The sequence below is a fragment of the Corvus brachyrhynchos genome, unplaced genomic scaffold (genome assembly GCF_000691975.1).
Source record: "Corvus brachyrhynchos isolate BGI_N302 unplaced genomic scaffold, ASM69197v1 scaffold103, whole genome shotgun sequence".
Taxonomy (NCBI): Eukaryota; Metazoa; Chordata; class Aves; order Passeriformes; family Corvidae; genus Corvus; species Corvus brachyrhynchos.
This window is the reverse complement of record NW_008237436.1, coordinates 4,876,097-4,894,817: the sequence shown is the minus strand read 5'-3', so window position 1 is coordinate 4,894,817 and position 18,721 is coordinate 4,876,097. Positions and strand designations below refer to the sequence as shown.

At 42.7% G+C, this 18,721-nt stretch overlaps 1 protein-coding gene across 1 annotated transcript in view; it reads right to left on the bottom strand.

Annotated features, from left to right (window-relative positions):
* KATNAL1 (katanin catalytic subunit A1 like 1) overlaps window positions 1-18,721 on the bottom strand; it is a 48,458-nt gene that overhangs the window by 8,243 nt on the left and 21,494 nt on the right. Inside the window, exons 6-10 of the mRNA XM_017731363.1 lie at window positions 14,907-15,065; window positions 13,956-14,082; window positions 12,840-12,974; window positions 10,378-10,504; window positions 3,244-8,874 (exon numbers count right to left, since the gene is read on the bottom strand). Of these exons, the coding sequence (XP_017586852.1) occupies window positions 8,676-8,874; window positions 10,378-10,504; window positions 12,840-12,974; window positions 13,956-14,082; window positions 14,907-15,065 (747 nt within the window). The 3' untranslated portion in view covers window positions 3,244-8,675. The remainder of the gene's footprint in view (window positions 1-3,243; window positions 8,875-10,377; window positions 10,505-12,839; window positions 12,975-13,955; window positions 14,083-14,906; window positions 15,066-18,721) is intronic.

Below are 18,721 nucleotides of genomic sequence, written 5' to 3'. Positions count from 1 at the left end.
GCAGGAATTCCTTCCACCTTTCTTCCTCATCCTGTCCTATGGTCCTTCCCTGATTGTGTTCAACACCATCTCAAGTAAGCGTGACTCCCATTTGGGAAGCTGTGAGCTGGGCTCTGCCAGGTGGGTTCAGACACAACCTTGTTCCTGTCCTTTACCAAATCTGTCCAGGCATTTTTTCTCAAGTGTGATAGTTTTTTTGTCTTCTTAAAACTACCCTGTACCATTAGAGGAAAAGACTGGCCAGGCAGCCTGCAGGCAGCTTCTGTCAAAAGGACTGAGAGTTGAACCATGGTGTAAAATACCTCTGTTTGGAAGAAATCTTTCAGAAGTAGAGCTGCTGGGTCTCTAATGAGAGACAAAGTCTTTGCAGGGTCACCAAGCAGCAAAGCTATGGTTGTCTACACACAGTCACTGCAGGATGCTGGCACAGCCACAGAGTCTCAGAAGAGCAACACAACAGAAAAACAGCAGAACAGCCCCATCACCGAGGAGAAGAGCAATAGTTTTATTCCCACCTTGGCTGTAAGAGCCACCACCAGATACGAAGGGAATCTCTTGAACAGACTCAGTCTAAGTGGGTTCATTTTTTGCGTAATAGGGTTTCTGGTGCCAAATGGTTAACAGCTCCCTTTGGGAGGCTGCAGTTTGGTTTTGCATCTGGACAGCTCAAGAACAAGGAGCATGCACTGGACAATCCTGTACCAGCAGGGTCCTGCACAGAGTGACTGGGTACTCATGGCAATGGGAACCTGAGTGTGAGTGCCTGGGCTCCAGGAGAAAGGCAGAGGAAGGGAGACTGGCAGAAGGCAGTTGCTATCCATCCTGTCCCTCCACACTCACATTCATCCCTGGTTACTGGTGGCTGTGCTATCCTGGAGTGTGTTAGCTGGTCCCAAATCTTTTCTTCCCCTTCGTCTGGGCAGCATCCAAACATCCACAAAAATGCTGTGGTCTCCAACCATGTGGGTGCATGTAGCTGCATCCCCTGCAAACAGAATATCCACATCTTTTCTCTCACTGCTGTCTGGAGAGCTCCTGCATCTTCCTCCACTTCCCTGTGTATCTCACTGCCTACGAACACCTCGGTTATCTAATGAGGCCTGTTTGCTGTGCAATAATAATACACCCAAATCTTCTGCCCTCCTGCAGGTCATAAAACCAAATACTTGGTTTATTTGCTTGATTACAGGAATGTACTATGACAGCAATTTCTTTTTTTCTTGTTTTCTTTGCCTTACTGTAACTTGCTGTGTGTGGCTTATGGACCCACCATGTATGCTCCTGCTGATCTGTGTTAAATAAACAACAAGCTCAGTCGGAAAGGAAGGGTGCTGAGGAGGATCCAGCTTATACAAGAGCCTGAAGGAGCTTACACATTACAACAAAGCACAAGGTGCTGCTTTATATGGTGATTCTGTGAATGCATTCAGGGATGTACGGTAAATATCAGGGAGTAAGAAATATTTGCTAGACAGCACTATCAGCACAAGATCAGATGGATACAAATCAACTGAGAACTTAGATTGCAAATGAGTCCCAAATCATCTGTGAGAAAACAAGACATCTGGATATGCCAAAGAGATGGAAAAGACCTCCTGGGTTAAAGGCTGCACTCCATCTTAAAACTGATTAGCTTGTCATTTATTCCTTTGTTTTAAAATAAGTTTCCTGCTCTCCTTCCATCCATATCTATATTGCATGCCTAAGGGAATGCTGTTCCCTCTCCTTACCAATTTCCCTTGCCCAGACTGGGTGGGCACACAGGACTGCAGCCCAGCATCCCATCCTCCCCCAACACCGCCTGAGTTCCTCCCAAGCCTTTTGCTCACATTTGCTCTCACAGGCTTCACTCGGGGTTGTGTTTTGCAAAAGCACAGCTGCCTTGGCGTGTGAAGGAGGGGAGCCTGGACAGAGTGCCAAGCCTTTGCTTAAGCTGGGCAGTTCCCAGTTTAAATAAATCCAAATTCCCAGGGTCTAGAGAGGGAGGCTGCCCTGGCAGTGCCACCGGTGTGTGGCTGGCAGCCCCATAGGAAAGGGGCCGATTGCCTGCCTCGTTCCCCCTGAGCTGAGGCACGAAGATCCCTCAGGCAGGGGAGGAGCAGGCTCTTGGCTCCTCAGCGAGAGGGAAGGAGTCTGGTCCCCCAGCACCATGGTAGAAATGTCTAATGAGATACAACAGAGGGATAGATATGCATACTCAGGGACTTTTCTACACAAACATAATTTAAGGAAAGCCAAATATTTATTTTAAATGGCTGTGCCATATGCTGATGAAATGCTAATCTGCACAGAAAAAAACACACTGTAAATAAACTCCCCAGAAGCACCTCACATTCACTGAGCTTCATCTTTCTGAGCAAACTATCTAATAGAAAATAAAATCAACACCATCCATTATAGACTCTCTTCCATAAGAAATTCAGGCAAACTTAGGATGACATGGGCCAGTGCTTTTCAGACCATCATCTGTAGCCCACGGAAGCACCTATTAAGGGTCTGCAAAAGGTATTTAAGAAAAACAAACTTGCTCTATTTAATTCACAATACAGAGATCTTCAGCCTCAGTACAAAAAATGATAGGGGGCTGCAAATCAAAAGCAACTGAAAAATACTACTGTCTGCTTTAAGGTTGGGAACTAGGAGTCAGAGGGACAGTTCTGTCTCCTCCACTGATCCCAGGACCCTTCCACCTCCCTCCCCATCCTTCTACCATCTCAATTCCCCATAAGCATTTGGAGCATCTCTTCTCGCACACCCAAATGCTACCCAGCACAACAAAGCCCCAGGACCCTACAGAAACACACCACTATTAACACTGCCTTGTTCTTCTCACCCTCCAAACACAACTCCAGTCCCACCACATGCCAAAGTTTGAAGACATTTCAAGATGGGCAGCAAGCTTTTTGGAAGTCCAATTTGATTATCTAAAAGGCAGCTTTTGTAGCAGCAGTAACAAATTGGCCCCTGGACATTGGTGCGTTTTGAAGCAGCAAGGCTGGGTGATGAAATCTGTCGGCAGTGCCTGCAATTGGCTTCCTTTGAGCCACTTCTGCCCTCTCACATACATTCTCCTCACTGGTGACACACAGACCCACACCCCTATGGATATGCACATTGCGGTGTTGTCGGCATCTCCTGGAGGGTATTCCCTTTTCCTTTTGCTTGTATTTATACACCCTGTGCAGAGTTGCTATGGTTTCTGCTCCCGCCAGTCCGATTGGTATTCAGCGCGGTTCCTCTCACCTTCACCATTTGGGTGACCTTTCCTTCACAGGGAAGAGCTCATGCCATCAGCCGTTCAGTCAGATGTCACACAGCATGCCGCACCAGAACATCAACCGCCAAGCAGAAGAGGGCTCTGTGGAACCAAATCATCTGCAAAGGCTGTCTGAGAGGCAGATAAACAATGGTAATTATTTCAAAACAAATTGGAAACAGAAAGCACAGCCCAGCAGTGCAACTGCTAGACAAAAAAGAGAGCCACGAAAAGAAGAAATTGCAGCTCTCAGCTCTCTTGACTACTCTTGTAGCTTCCTCTAGGCAAGTACTTTTTTACCTTTCTTGCTCTCCAAAGTCAAGTTCAAAAAACTCTCAATTCCAAGACATTTTCTTTTACCTCAGTTAAACAACATATGCAAGGGGCTGCTTACAAATGAGAGCAACACAGTTGGAAACTGGCAGTAAGAATTTCTCTCTTTGCCAAACAAATATTCTAAGTATTATATTTGAGTTTGCACAAAGCTACCCTGCTTACTGTACAGCCAGACAGTCAGGCAGGATGCACGATGAGTTTCTCCAAAAGTAAGCATCCTGGGAATGGGTTCAGCTGCTTCATGTACCAACCAGATCATGGGATCTCCACAATCCTAACCCAGCCACTGAACAAATACCCCATGGCTTCCTCCTAACTCTGAGAAAACTGTTCCTACTGCAGCAAAGAAACCACAAATACACAAAAGCCAGGAAACAGAGCTTGGACACGATACAACCCTAACTCTGCCTGTGCAGTAGGAATGGGAATATCCCCACACTTTGACTCTTCATAACAAAGCCAGAACTTTCCTTGTGGCACCTCCTTGGCTGCTGAGGTAAGTTTTCTTGCATTGGGCAACCAGGCTAGCCAAGACATTTCATCCATCTGCTTTTAATGCTAGTTGGGGCCTTCTAAAGAAGATGAAAATTGCCTGAATGTTTCCAAGACACCTACATGCAGACATGTGTAGAAGCATGGCACTTTAGCTGAACAAAAGGCAGCTCTGTACTGCACAAAAGAAACTCCTCTATTAGAGGTACTGAAGCACCATGTATGCGGTAAGTGGGTCACAAGAACAGGTCACAACCAGCACACAAAACCAGGCAGGCTCAGAAGGCAGAGAGGGTCAAATGTCCCTGTGCTGTGGGATGCAGGACCACCACTTGCTTCTGCAGCTCTGCTAGCTGTGGCACATGTGGTAGCTGGGCTCTGAACACGGGTGACTGAGGGATTGGCAGTAATAGCCAAGCTTTTGCACAGAGCTCCAGTGAAACACTTAACAGGGGCAGGGAAATGACCATGTGAGACATCCTCTGAACTGCACCATCCCCTTGCCTTTGCTACCACTAGCATGGGTGGCTTTATGCAGTCTGCTTTATTCTATCAGAGCATGACTGAGATTACTCCTGTCCATCTTGGCTCCACTCTGCACCACAATGCTGCCTGGTGGGCTGCTGCCGTGATGCTGACACCCACTTTACACCAGCATGTAGCTTTAGCACTCCCAGGCTCCCTGCCTGCTCCCCAGCAGCACAGTGTCACCTGCATGTTCATCATGCACTTATCTGTCACTAAAGCTCTGAAAAAACATCTCAATACACAATCTGATTCAGGGTGGCTTCTTCCAATAACAGACCAAGAAAAGATCACTATTTCTTTGTCTCCTTCCACCTCCTCATGCCTGGATTGTACCATGAAGTCTTTGCTCATTTGATGGAGGAGTTCTTTACAGCACAGAAGCTCTTTCATCTTCCCCATGATCAGAACAAGTCAGTGCACCTTTGCTATTCCAGTCTCTTTTAAACTGGGGTGAGCTGAACTTTCTATGCAAGGATTTGACCTCTTCTGAATTCCCCTGATCAGCATTTCCCTTGCTCACTCTTTCATGTTTGAGGCATTATGAAACACTGGAAACTCCATTCTTTCATAAGGAAGTTAGTGAGAAAATTCAAATAATCAACTCAGTCCCAGGAGACACGGGGTCTCTTTCCAAGTTTGAAAGCTCCTTCCTAATAGAAGTTTTGCTCTTGAAAGTCTCCTGGTTAGCAGGTAGCTGATGATACAGCTTCTCTGGAGCCTGATTATACTTTCAGCCTGGGGGCAAGTAATAAAAAAGGCTGCCTGGCTCTCTGAGGTCTGAATCAGGTGCTAACACTGAACATCTGCTGGGGCGTCCCCTCTCCTCTCGCCCACCCTCCTTCCATTTGCTGGGCATTGGAGTGTTCTCCCACTTTATAGCTTGTAGCAACAAAAGGCCAATTTAGAGAGAGAGCATTGCTGGCAGCTTCATCCAAAACCCCAGACTCTGCTTTAACTGCTCTCCATCCAGGACTTTGGTGAGTCCAAAAGCACCATGACACGCTGAAGAGATCTGCATTGTATGGCAGCCTTTGGAAGCAGTTAACAGCAAAGCACTCACAGCCCCACTCAAGTGAGACAGACAGACTCTATGCGCACATTTATTACTTCATACAACCAGATTGCATATTGTACAAAAATTAACAGTGCCACCCAAGAGGGCCTTCACAGATGTTTAGAAAACATGTAAACACAGCTTTAAAACATGTTTTTGATGTAATCTAGGTACAACTACTGAACACCACCTATTGTGTGTGTGTACCCCCGCGTGTGTGGAGCATCTCCATACACAAAGAGGTGCAGGCTGAACGCAGTGTCACAGCAGGCTGTGACATGCTTGTACAGTGCTCTCTAAGGAGTCCAATATCCTTACACAAGGGTTTCTACCAGTGGGACATGAACTGGTCTTACTTTGAGCAGTAAGCTCATCCTTTGGGCCTTGAGCTGCTGCCACTGTTGGCTGCACTTCCTTCCTGGGTTGCTCCTAGCTGCATCCAATGCTGGCTCCCCCAGAGTTAATAACCCAGTCTCCAAGCCCACCTATGTGAGTGTGCCAGCATGACTTGGTAAAGATGAAAGTGTCAGCACACAAGGACAGCTCCCTTTCCTGAAAGGTCTCAGCAGGGAAGGGATGGTCTCAGTCTTCTGGGGTGCCTGATCTAGCAGGGCTCCAGTCATGGCAGTAATGCTGGGGCACAACCACCACAAACATCTACTGCCTGAAAACTTTTCACTTTTCTGTTCTGCAGCTGTAAAGGATGAATGGACCTGTACAGTAAAAACATTTCTGGGGTAGAAACCATGACCTTTAGAGAATAAGACTGCAGCACCTGAATAATTCCTACTAAAGGAAATGCCCAGTACAGTGAATTTTGCTTAACAGCCAAGAGGGAAGTTTAATGCCTTAAGGTAGAAGGTTCATCAAAGACTGACATTTTCATCAAGTGCTGTGCTTTCATCAGTAGGAAGGTCACTGCTGCTTGCAATGTGAAACTGAGCAAACTGGTACTTAGACCCTACTAAGCAGCAACTGCTGAATCCCAGTACTGCTCTTGGGCAGCTGAGTAGGGTTGTTACTGGCATTCATGTCAACTCCCTTCTACATCTTGGTTGTGTAGATTAAGCCCCTTGGGCAGCAGTGGCCTCTTTAGTGAGTGACCCTGTAGTGCTGATCTGGCACCGGCCACAAAAGATTTGTGTAGCTTTACTAATTTCTACTGCAGTTAAAACAAACAAAGAACAACTGCAGCAGCCTACAGCTTCAATAAGGAAGAAATTACAGTCCATAACAATATTTTCAGAGCTTTCTCTCTAAAAAGATCCAGTTATTCCCCAGGAGGAATCATAGAATCATTAAGGTTGGAAAAGACCTCTCAGATCATCACATCTGACCATTAACCCAGCACTAACACGTTCACTGCTAAACCATGTCCCCAAGTGCCACATCTATCCATTTTTTAAACACTTCAAGGGATGATGATTTTACCACTTCCCTGACCAAAATAAGTATGTGATTTTGCCTTAGTGGTTACCATGTCACAGCCCAAGAGACCAGTGTGCTGAATTACTGACATTATTGGGAACTTCCAAGAACTAACAAAAAGGAGCAAATAAGGACATATTCCCATTGAAGAGGAGGTGCCGTGTTTCTTACTCCAGTTCATCACATCTGTCTATGCCACTAGGAGTCTCAGCAGAGAGCTGAAGGGTTGAATACCTACCAAGCTGCACGGCCATTCACATCCACCACGATACTTATGCCCTAGATCACAACATCACCAAAAACTTGAGAGCTTGCATATTTCTCTGTAAATCTTGTCATTTGACCACTCCTTCACATTTCCACAGGAAACCTTCATATGCCAGACTCACAGGCTGAGTCTGTGAAAAGCTCATATAGTCAGTGTTACAGGTATACTCTAGAGAGAATGTTAGTTTAGAACTCAACCCTTCTCATCACTGGACTTGTATGAGAGAAGGGAAGAAACAGTTAAAACATAAATAAGATCATACAGATTATTTTCTAAATATTACTAAACCAGTAATAATTATACACTTTTAAGAAATCCTCACCAAAAAAAATTAACCATGAACAGTTCTACAACATAAACAGGTACAAGTCCCATTGCCTAGTAATGCTAGGAAAAAGTTCATATCTAATCAGAAGTGGAAGTTCACAGCCACTTGTTTTAAGGACAGTTTTGTGTTTTAAATGCAGCCTTGAATTAGCATCTTTACTGTATTAAACTCTTAGTACTAAAATAATGATAGTAGTAACAATTACATTTAGATAGCACAGACAAAGCACAGGATGATATATAAGCATAAAAGTGCAAGTTATAACCTAAGTCAAAGTGCCTACTGGTCAAACAGGTTCAAACTATGTTCAGAGAACAAGCATAAACCGGACTGAGAACAATCCATGCCTTTTTCTTTCCCTCTCATTTCCATCAGAAGTCATTGCAAGTAACACTGATAACTCTGAACTGACATCAATTCCAAATGGGCGTTCATGAGAGGAGAGTCAGGCCCACATCTTGATGGAAAACTGATCCTCATTTCCTCTGTGTAATGCCAATTAGTCCACAAGCTTTGCTCCGAATATCCGAGCACAGAGAGAAAGAATAATAACTTGGATGCCACATTCAAGGGAGGCAGAAGCAGCACTTAAGAGCAGGGGGTACAGCAAGCCCTTGTCTGTTTCTCTGGAGTCACATCCCCCAGCTGATTTATTGACTCCAGCCATGAAAAAGGACTAGGAGGAAGTTAAGTAACACTGCTCTTCATTTGAAAAATAAAAAGCCTACCCTCAGAAGTATGATTTTTCCCTTCCTGTTTGTCTTATTTTTCTATTTCAGAGATAAAATATCTTTTACAATATCAGCTCATTATTGTGTTCATTCCCTTTAAAGGCAAAGAGCTTAAAAGATCCTGTCACCAGAAAGGGGTGGGATGAGGGCAGAGTCAGACCTTTTATTAAACCTTTAAAAAGATTTCTAACTCATTTTGCAAGTGAGAACAACAAAAACCATAAAACTCCAGCAAAGGAAAGCTGTCACTGAGATTAAGCAGATCCAAACTCCGCCATCCATTTTTCATACTTCTCCAGGTCTGCAGCAGAAACAGATTTGGAGATTTTCTTCAGAGCCAGCTCAAAGTCCCCCTTGGTAACTGGCATCTGAAGCTCTTCTTTAGAAAGTGCACGAATCTCTTCTGGAGTTAAGCCATTAATACGTCTTCTCATTGCCATTAAAGATGCATCCCTGGAAATACAGGACAATGCATGGGAGCTAATTGCTAGCAGAATGTGCTGTAAGCCTATGAATTTTGATTGTATACCCTTGCTAGAAACCACTGGCAGAACACTTAAGAGAGCATTTATTTACCATAGAAGATGCAGTTCACATCTTTCGTAGCTTCCATGTTCCCAGATCACTACATTAATTCAACATAAAGAATGCATTGGCACCAAAACCCATTTAAGCATATGGTAAATGTGCAGAGATAATTAAAACTATAAAACTGAAAACCTTTTACAATGATTCATGGAGATGAAATTTTACAACTTTAGAGCAGGAAAGGGCAGGGTGGGAGACAAACCGCACTCAAAGACTTTTTTTTTTAAGTAGTCTGGATTTTTACACCCCGTTCCTTTTAGACTTCAACTTCCTCCCTGCAGTGCAGCCCCAAAGGACAGTCAGTGAGTGTTCAGAGTGCAGCCCAGCTCGCTGCCTGCTTGTCCATAGCACCTGGATCTGTGGAGGGCAGAGCAGGAGGCATCAGACACAGCACCACATGTGAGATGATGCATGCGTGCTGAGGCCATCGGTGCCTGTGGCTCCTCATGCTCTGCCTGCTCCACGACTCCTCCCCAGCTCAGATCCTGCCAGCCTGGCCCATTGGCATGAAAAACACTGCTCATTTTCTCACACTGTGGCCCACAGGCAGTCTGAAATTACATTTTCTCTTTCCCCAGGTTTTTCCCAGCAAGGCATAACACAAGCCTTAGGGAGAACAGGTAATTTCACTACTACATGACACACACCAAGTTTTCAAATCTGTGGAAGGACTTCACATTTTCAGAAAAGCAGCAGGGGGAAAAAAAAAAGATTCCCAAGCAATGCTCTTCTACAGGATCAATTTCTCTTGACAGGATTCTTAAGGGACACAGACTTCCTTCAGATAAGTTTCTTCATATACCTGTCCTTAACGAGAAAAGCCTTACTTGTCAAAAATGAAACAAATTGCGGGAACAGGATGGAAATAAATTAAATACTAATATTATAAACTATCTATATCACCCTTTCACCTAGGAGATTCAGGTAGACACCAAGACTGTGCTGCACTGGTGGCTGTCCAAACATCCAGCATATAGACGTCCCAAAGAAGTATTCTGTGAAAGGAATTTTTTGGATTACAGAATTCTAGCTCCTAAACTAATGGGATTAAAAAAACCAATAACAATCTGCTTTGCACTACATTAACAAAAGCAGACAACTACAGTAAATGCAGCCAATTGTAACATGAGATTTGCTCAGATAATTTTTTTCACTTCAGATCCAAGAAAATCACATCTCACAGAAAGACTTCATGGTCTTTAGACCACTCCACATGACAGTAAAACATGAATACAGTAAATAGATTTGGGCCTCAAACACATACACTGTGAGCATGGCTTCAGCTGTAGTGGGTATTGCCTTTCATCATATAGTGCAAATGATGACTTTCCATGCAGTTCTATTTGCAAATTAAGGGCAATGAGATACCTGCAAACATTAGTGATGTCAGCACCAGAATAGCCTTCAATCTTCTCAGCAATTTCTTCAAGGCTGATATCAGGATCTAGTTCTACTTCCCGAAGATTAATCTTAAGTAGTTCTGCTCTGCCTTTTGCTAGAACATTAAAATACTTGCTTAAGGACTTGCAAGAGTTACATTATAAAAAGATATAAACACAACTTAGATTTTCAGTGACAAGTATGAAGAAAAGAGTTCAATGTAAGAAAAGAGAGAGAACAAGTCATAGTGAAGTGTGCAATCAAATACAGTGAAGAATTTGGTTAAATGCAGTATATTAAAACAGCATGGTCAAGAGGTATTTGTCAAAGTGATCTGTCATTAAAAAAATCTGTTATGTCTCAGGTGATAAAGCATTTGGTCACATATTACCCAAGAGCACAAGAGCACAATCCTACAAATGTCTGTTTCTTCTCACATCCCTTTGGATCCACTCTCTGTTCAAGGGTTTGACTGCATATAATTCATGCAGTTTCATTACAACAACTACAATAAGGATTCTATTAAAAGAGCTTCAGACAGCACAAACCCCTTAACAACTAAGGCTGAACTTCAAGCATATGTTTAAGTGGTTTATCCAGTTGGGACCCAAGGAATCTGCTGAAGCTTGATAGAAAACAGACACATTAATACAATAAACATATATTAATATATTTATGATACAAATGTCCCAGTATCTCACTTTCCTACCCAGATGCAGTACACACAGAGTGATAACCAGCTGTGTAAATGAGCACTTACGCCGTCAATTAACTATTTCTCTTGCAGAGGGCATGTGCATATGTGCATTTGGGTACATATGTTAAGCAGCCTAAGCTTGTAAGAGGGAATTCACATTTGACAGTTTAGGCCTCTGTGTTACTCTGCACAAGGGTGGTAAAGGAGAGGATGACTGGTTTCCTGGCTTTCACTGTACAGAAAAAATACACCAGCTCAGCATCTTTATCCTCAAGTGATCAATTTTTATGACCTGTAAAAAAAGGCAACCACAACAGAAGAAGTAGCAGCAGGAAAGGCTAAATGTCTTAAAGAAATGTCCAATAAAACACATTATGTTTCACTTATTGATGTCCCTAATTATTTTTTTAAAACTTTTGGGGAAGGAGAAATACAAAAGAAAATAGAAAGCTCGTCTACAGCTGCAGGTTTTGTGTGCTTTGCAGAACTGTCAAGAGCACAGAGTTACCCATTACACACAACTGGCACTAGCTATAAAATGGGGATTTATTATTTAGAGAGCACAATGTACACACAGCATACCTGCAGAGAGTATCCTGCATCAGAGAACATTCTTCTAATTGTTGCTGTGGGGCTAAGCAAATCTGTGCAGCATTTTGAAAATAAAACACTACACAATATATGCTTGCATCAAATTCCATAATATACAGGTATATATATGCTATCAAAGCACTTATTCAGTTAAAATGCCTGACTACATCAAATCACACAGCACAGTTAAAAATGCATCACCCAGACTTGCCCAGAATAGCACAACATTCTTACTTGCAGAATATATACAACAGAACCTCAGACTGTAAATAAAACCAGATCACATCTCCTATGTTGTCCAGGGTATAATACACTGTGTTAAAAAACAATCTGGTTTAATTAGAAACAAGAGGAAGAGCTGATAGGATTTTAAACTAATTGGTCATAAAGACAGGCATCCTGTTAGGAGCTGTTACTGCCTGTAAGCTGCAAAGACAAGCTGTAGAACTATTAAGTGTCCTTAGACCTGCTAAACTCAATCACAGCTGCTGTCACCATGGACATGCATCTTGTTACCTTGAGTGCTCATGCAGGGAGATGAGGCATCCACTGCACCAAGAAGAAACGAACCTATGCAAACTTCAAGTGATAGGAATCTCAAAATTAATAGGACAGGTGAATGACAGCTAGGAAAGACAATACAAGCTGTGATGTCTTAGGGCAGGAAAGCAATCAGCCTGCTGCATTCTGAGTGACTGGAAGCACAGTAATAAACGCAAGCAAGCAGTGATTTGCAATGAACTAAGCCTCTAAGTGAAAATTCATGGATCCACTTCTTTGCATTTGTCTGCAAGGGCATGGAGTGCATTTGCAGTATTTGTGAACATGTCCAAAGGCTGCCTTTGATGATCACTCAAGGACTGACTGTTAAACATTTAAAATAATTCCAGGCTCATTAAAACTAACTCTCTTTCAAAATATAAGAACCCATCAATGGCTTGCATTGAAATGCCACAGCTCTTTGCTTTTAAGCCCCTGAGCAAGCAATATTTCTCTTTCTCTCACTCTCTTTAAAAATAAAGCAATCCAGACAAATGATTAACCCCTGAATTACACTGCTCATCATAAAACCATCAGGATTCCTCACAAACGCAACAGTCCTGCAGTAATCCTAAACTCATCTTGTAAAGAGAGGAAAGGAAAATGGTCTTATCAAACATACCTGTGGGCAAAGGTATATAAATCCTCTTCTCCAGTCTCCGTCGGAGAGCTTCGTCAATATCCCAGGGAAAATTTGTAGCAGATAATACCATAACCATCTTGGAAGGGTCATCATTTTCCAGAGCACCACCTACCCCTGCAAGCACAACAGTTCAGAGCAATTTTACTCCAGAGCTCTTATTGATTGAGATGCTTGCTGAGAAACACTGCACAGACAAACATAGCCTGGACAAAGCTAAACAACAGCTCTCTATAGTCCTGTGTCCCTTTCCAAACTTCCCATAGCTAGGTGTCACAAGACCATCATTATCACAGAGAGAGGGACAGTTCATTCTTTTGCTGAGTCAGGGGAGAGCTTTCTTTGACAGTGCAAATAACACAGCCATATGTGAGTACAGCCCTACTTGTCCCACTGACAGTGCTATCTCTGTCGAGTCTGGTCATAGAAGAAATAGGAGTCACTCAGCTTACTAAATGAGGACTGCAAAGAAACTAACATTTTGGATCAAAAGGTTTCCTGTCCTGAGCCTACCACACCAAATCTGGAAATCTGAGAACATTTTAAATAGCAGTTTATATACAGTAGTTTATACAGCAGTTTATAATAGCTGCAGTATAAAGGTGGTTATCAAACCTCTACACCATATACTACTCCTCAGATGGCCATGCTCATCATGTATCCCTGTACAAAACAGGTACTACATCTGACTTAAAAAGGTAATATTAGCTGCCACCATAGAATACAGCAAAAGCAGATCTCACGATGTGGTTCCACAGTTGGAAACTCTAGCAAAGGGCAGAATTTTGTTTAAACCGGATACAAATTAAATACCTGCATTAAACTGCACAAATTTCCATTATCTACTTCTCCTGGAGTCTGTGTCTCTTTAATATGGGTTTTCAAGTCACCCTAAAAATAGCCATTTTAGAAAAAATAAAGCAGAACACCCTTTTCAATTATCTGCTGTTGAACACTCAAAAAATACACTAATCTCAAGTTCTGCCTCATTTTTCCTCTATCCATAAAGCCAGGTTTTCCAGATGGCTCACGTTCTTACGCTCCCACCCGTAAAGAAACAGCATCCCAGCCCCAAACCCAGATCTAAGCCCTTGTTACCATCCATTTGCACGAGCAGCTCTGACTTGACTCTGCGACTGGCCTCGTGTTCATCAGACGTGCCTCTGCGGCTGCAGATGGAATCTATCTCGTCAATGAAGATTGTTGTTGGCGCATAAAACCGTGCCTTTATTCAAATGAAAACATCACTACTAAGGCTGCTCAGCAAGCACAGGCCCTCATCAGTGCACAACCCAGCCCTGCTAGACATACTACGTACATATCTTCCTTGCCTGTCACAAGGGAGGAATTCAAGACATTGATTTATAAACTGTCTGTCATATGCTGAGGTTTACACACTTTAAATTGTACTCCTTGGGTACAATTGTTGGTTGGCTTTCCCCAGCAAATAGTATTGCAAAGGGGAAAAGAAAAACTACTACAGTAGGAGTCTTCTTGACACAATACAGGCAGTTTTCATGTCCAGGTTTTGGGCTGGTGAGTATTAAGCATAAGTGACAGAAGCGAGCTCAGTGATCTCAAGAGAGAAGGGTTTTAGCTGTGAGTGTTACAGGAGTGCAGCGAGGCTCCCAGAGGTATAGTCCACATGGACATGTCCTTCACATACTGCAGCCACAGCTTCACTGAGAGGCTTGTGACCATCATTCAGAACAGAAACAGACCTAAAACATGTATTGCTTCCAGAATAACTGTTCCAAACCCCTTCCATTGTTATCCCATAACCAAACAAGTACTGAATTTCTGTTAAGGTCGCAATTCTCTATTTAGCCTGGAAAATGCTATCCTAAACACAGGTGACAAACCATTTCCTTCTTAGTCCTCAATAACATACCACATCTGGAAACACAAGGATTATGTTTTTCTAATTGGCTGAGGGGGTGTCAGTTCAATGAATTCCATGCTTCCAACATGCTACCGGAAGGACAGGAAACCAAGAATACTGTCCTTTCTCACCTTAATGAGCCCCAGATCTCACCATCAAGGACATACCATTTCAAATAAGAGGCGGACCAGCTTCTCAGACTCGCCTCTGTATTTAGATGTCAGTGTAGAGGAAGACACATTGAAGAATGTCGTCCCACATTCTGTAGCAACAGCTTTTGCTAGCATTGTTTTGCCAGTGCCAGGAGGACCAACCATCAGCACACCCTGAAACGTGAGAACAAAGGTAATGAATAACAAATTAAGAAAACTTTTCTATTGGTAGTCTACACAACATCTCAATATGAGCCAAGGTCTGGATTTAAATTAATAATATAATCCTGATCAGTGGAAAACAGAAGACAAGTATCCTGCTGTCGAGGACAGCGTGGAAGTGTTCTGCCATTTCTTCTTACCACTCCACTGGAGTCAGAACCACAAAAGCCAGTAACTTAAGCAGCACCTAACACCTAGGAAATGGACAAGAGACTTACAGCCTGTCTCAGAATCAAACAGAGTCTAGACTTGAACATAGGCTTTTCCCAGATCACAAGGGGCTGCACAGGCAGATGAAGACAGTAAATCCTTTTTTCGAAACAAAGGTCCCTTCATGAAGAAAGTTCCACAGAAACCAAAATACTTTCTCAGGAAGTTGTGTTCCCTCAGTAGAGCAATTTTCTACAGAAGAACATCTTCCCAAAACATTGTGACAATACCTTTGAATCTGGTTGATGTTTACATTTGCATGAGAGCATTCACTGAATACATCAGTTTGGTCTTTGCTTAATCTCCCTATCTCAATATTCCTATGAATACTGCATGCTACTGCATCTTAGCAATTCCTGGATGAAACACCATCCTCATCATGCTGTTGGATAACTGGACTGCACTGCTATTCCAATTTTACAGATAAGCAACTGTGGCTCATGTGCACTACTGCTTAGCCCCACAAAAGCCTAATCCGAACTTCCGATTTTTCAGAAAGCTTTAAACTAGAAACAATTGTTAAGTCCCAGGTTGGTATCCACATCATCAGACTATCTTTCCATCTGTGGTCTCTGAAAGAAAGGAGCACATATCTGAAGCTCAGCACATTTACCCATCATTACACAAACAGGTTTTTGTCTTTACACACAGTGCTCTCAGAACCCATGTTAAGATTGTATCACTGAGATGGGTTAATTGCTCTTGGTAATACTGCTAAATACAGCCATCTTTCAGCAGCAGCGCTGGAGAAGGACAAAACATCGGTCCATGTTCTGCACAGTACTAGAATAGGGTCCTGGGATTTTAAGCAAATCAGTGAAAATGTAATGATCAAGCAGCTTGGGGTTTTTTTCCCCTCCCAACTGCAAGATCTTATTACATGCTAACAAGAGTTTCCTAAAACTACTGTATTGCAAGGCTAATCAAATTAGCTAGAGTTAGAATTGCACATCATAATGTGCTTTGCAATTAATAACTTACATAAAATGCCAAGCAATAAAATATCTGTTAAATGCAAGCCATAGAGAAAATTAGATTTCATCTGTTCCTCACAAAAATTTACTTCAAAAAGCACAAAGAATGACATGGAAGAGATCTATAAAAACAAATCAACCGGGAATGCAATTATTCAAAAATGTACCATTCAAAAGCAATAGCCTCTCTGTACTTCATTTTCCATTAACTCTTAATACCTTTATTGCCATTTAATACTTAGCTAATGCAAGCTCAACATACATTCATCGGTAAATTAAGTCAGAAATGTTCACATGCCATCTCTACAGCTAACAGTCCAAAGTCACTCCTCAGGCTGCTCAAGGTTTCCCAAGCTCCAGAGCAGCAAGCATAAAAAGTAAATGGACTCTCTTTTCTCCCCATGAACACTCAAGACATTCAGATTTGAGATGCTGCACAGTTATACTGATATTAAAACAATTTTGCAAATACAGCCCTGGAGTGACTGGGTGAAAATTACTCAGCCGGTAATATGCAGGTCAGAGATGACTTAGTGTTCTCTCTGAGCTTCAAATGTGTTCATTTAATACTTTAAAAAAAGCTTCATCTCAATTTGAATCATATTCAAAGTATGTGTTTGATAAACTGTGTTTAGTGCAGGACCTGGTGATACCGGGAAGTAATGACATTTTTTGGATACTGGTTCAATTCTCCATTATTCTGGAAGGTCAAATCCTGGCTTCAGGTACACATGCTGTTCACCACCAAAATTGAAGCCTGTCGCTTTGCACCTCCTGCTAAGTATTACAGGAAGTGCTACCTTGCACATGATACTGGTGGCATTATACATGTGCAGAACACAGGCACAAAGCAGCCACACCAGGTGTAAAGCCAGGGGAAAATCAAGCTCTCTGGGGAGAGAGACAACAGAAATACCAGTTAAAAAAAAAAAATATATATATAACTTAAGTTCACAGCAAAACAAGATGTGCATGGCTGCAAACAGAAACACAGAGGATCAAGTTGCTCTTTCTGCAAACTAGGAGGCTGCCACTTACTATTTAAAATCCTTGACAAACACAAAGACTTCTTTATTCTTCCTCTAAGGCTCTGTTAATCCAAAGTATTCCAATAAGAAGCTGAAATGCACCGCAGGGAGTAAGTGTTTTGATGAAATCACTGCAGGGTTACTTCTTGTTGTTGTAACAATCACTAGCAGAGCAGTGGGAAGCACAGTGAGCAACCGGGCCTTCTTGGCACAAAACAGTTCAGAGAAACAGAAAGAGCAAACCCATGGACACTCAGAAACCCGTGGCTGCAACTACGTAGCACCTGTGTTGAATCAGGGAAGACAGCTGGCTCCTTCAGACAAGGCACCGTCCTCTGAATACAGGCACAAACTGTGAGGGCTGTCTTGGGAATTGTTCTCAGGGGAGTCTGAACATCCAAAACCAGCTCTGGCTGCCTTTTTCCCTGAATTATGTCCTGAATTCCTAGGCTCAACAAATGCCTGCTGCTACACTGATTACTGCAAGAAACAGCCTTCCCTTCAATACTTCTCATCCTTACAGCACAGTCAGAGGTCAACAGTAGGGAAAATACATGCTGTTCTGTGTGAAAAATAAATTCATGAGAGTTACAGCTTCACAAGTCACCAGGGAAAAGGCTAACAATGAAGACTCTTCATAGCCTTGTCAGAAATCAATTTGCATTTCAGACTGAAGAGAGGAAATAATAATAGAATTTTTTTTTCCATGTCTACAAGCACCTGGTTTTCAGAGGTGACATTGTGCAGTAGGAAAAGTAGTGTAACGCAAAGAGATGGAGATTGTAACTCTTTAAAGGACCAAGCTATTGCTCCTTTATCCATTACCACAACACTTGGAGACAAGGCCAGTGGCAATTTTCACATTTTCTGCAGTCTGCTGAGATACCTGCCTTAAAGACAGATGGCCACTACATCCTCTATGCATGGTAACAGCTGAAAAAAAGCAGAGCAGATCTTTACTCTATTAGAAGTTTTTGAGCACTAAACAGATGCGGCCCCCATGGTCTATACTAAGAGTATGGATCAACTTCCTCTAAGCCAAGAAGAAAAGAGAGAGATTCAGCTGTTCAAAATATACTAAAATTTCACCCTGCACATGTAACCCACAACATCTAGGCTCTGTCCAAGATGACAGCTCAGTTAACCTTAAGGTTAACCACAAGGCCACTGGTACTGACCACAAGCACTCTGAACTCCAAAGGCCCGATAGCCTGGGGCTAGGTTTGCACTAGGTTTGGGTTCCCTCCCCGCAACTCACTAAAACCTCCCTGAACAGCTCTCAAGCAGCAATCTCCCAGCTTCTGCTGGGTCTGACCTAAGTACAAGCCAGGGAAGCACAAGCACCAATCAGGGAAAGACGGGACAAGTGTTAGTAGAGCAAGATCCGACACATGCT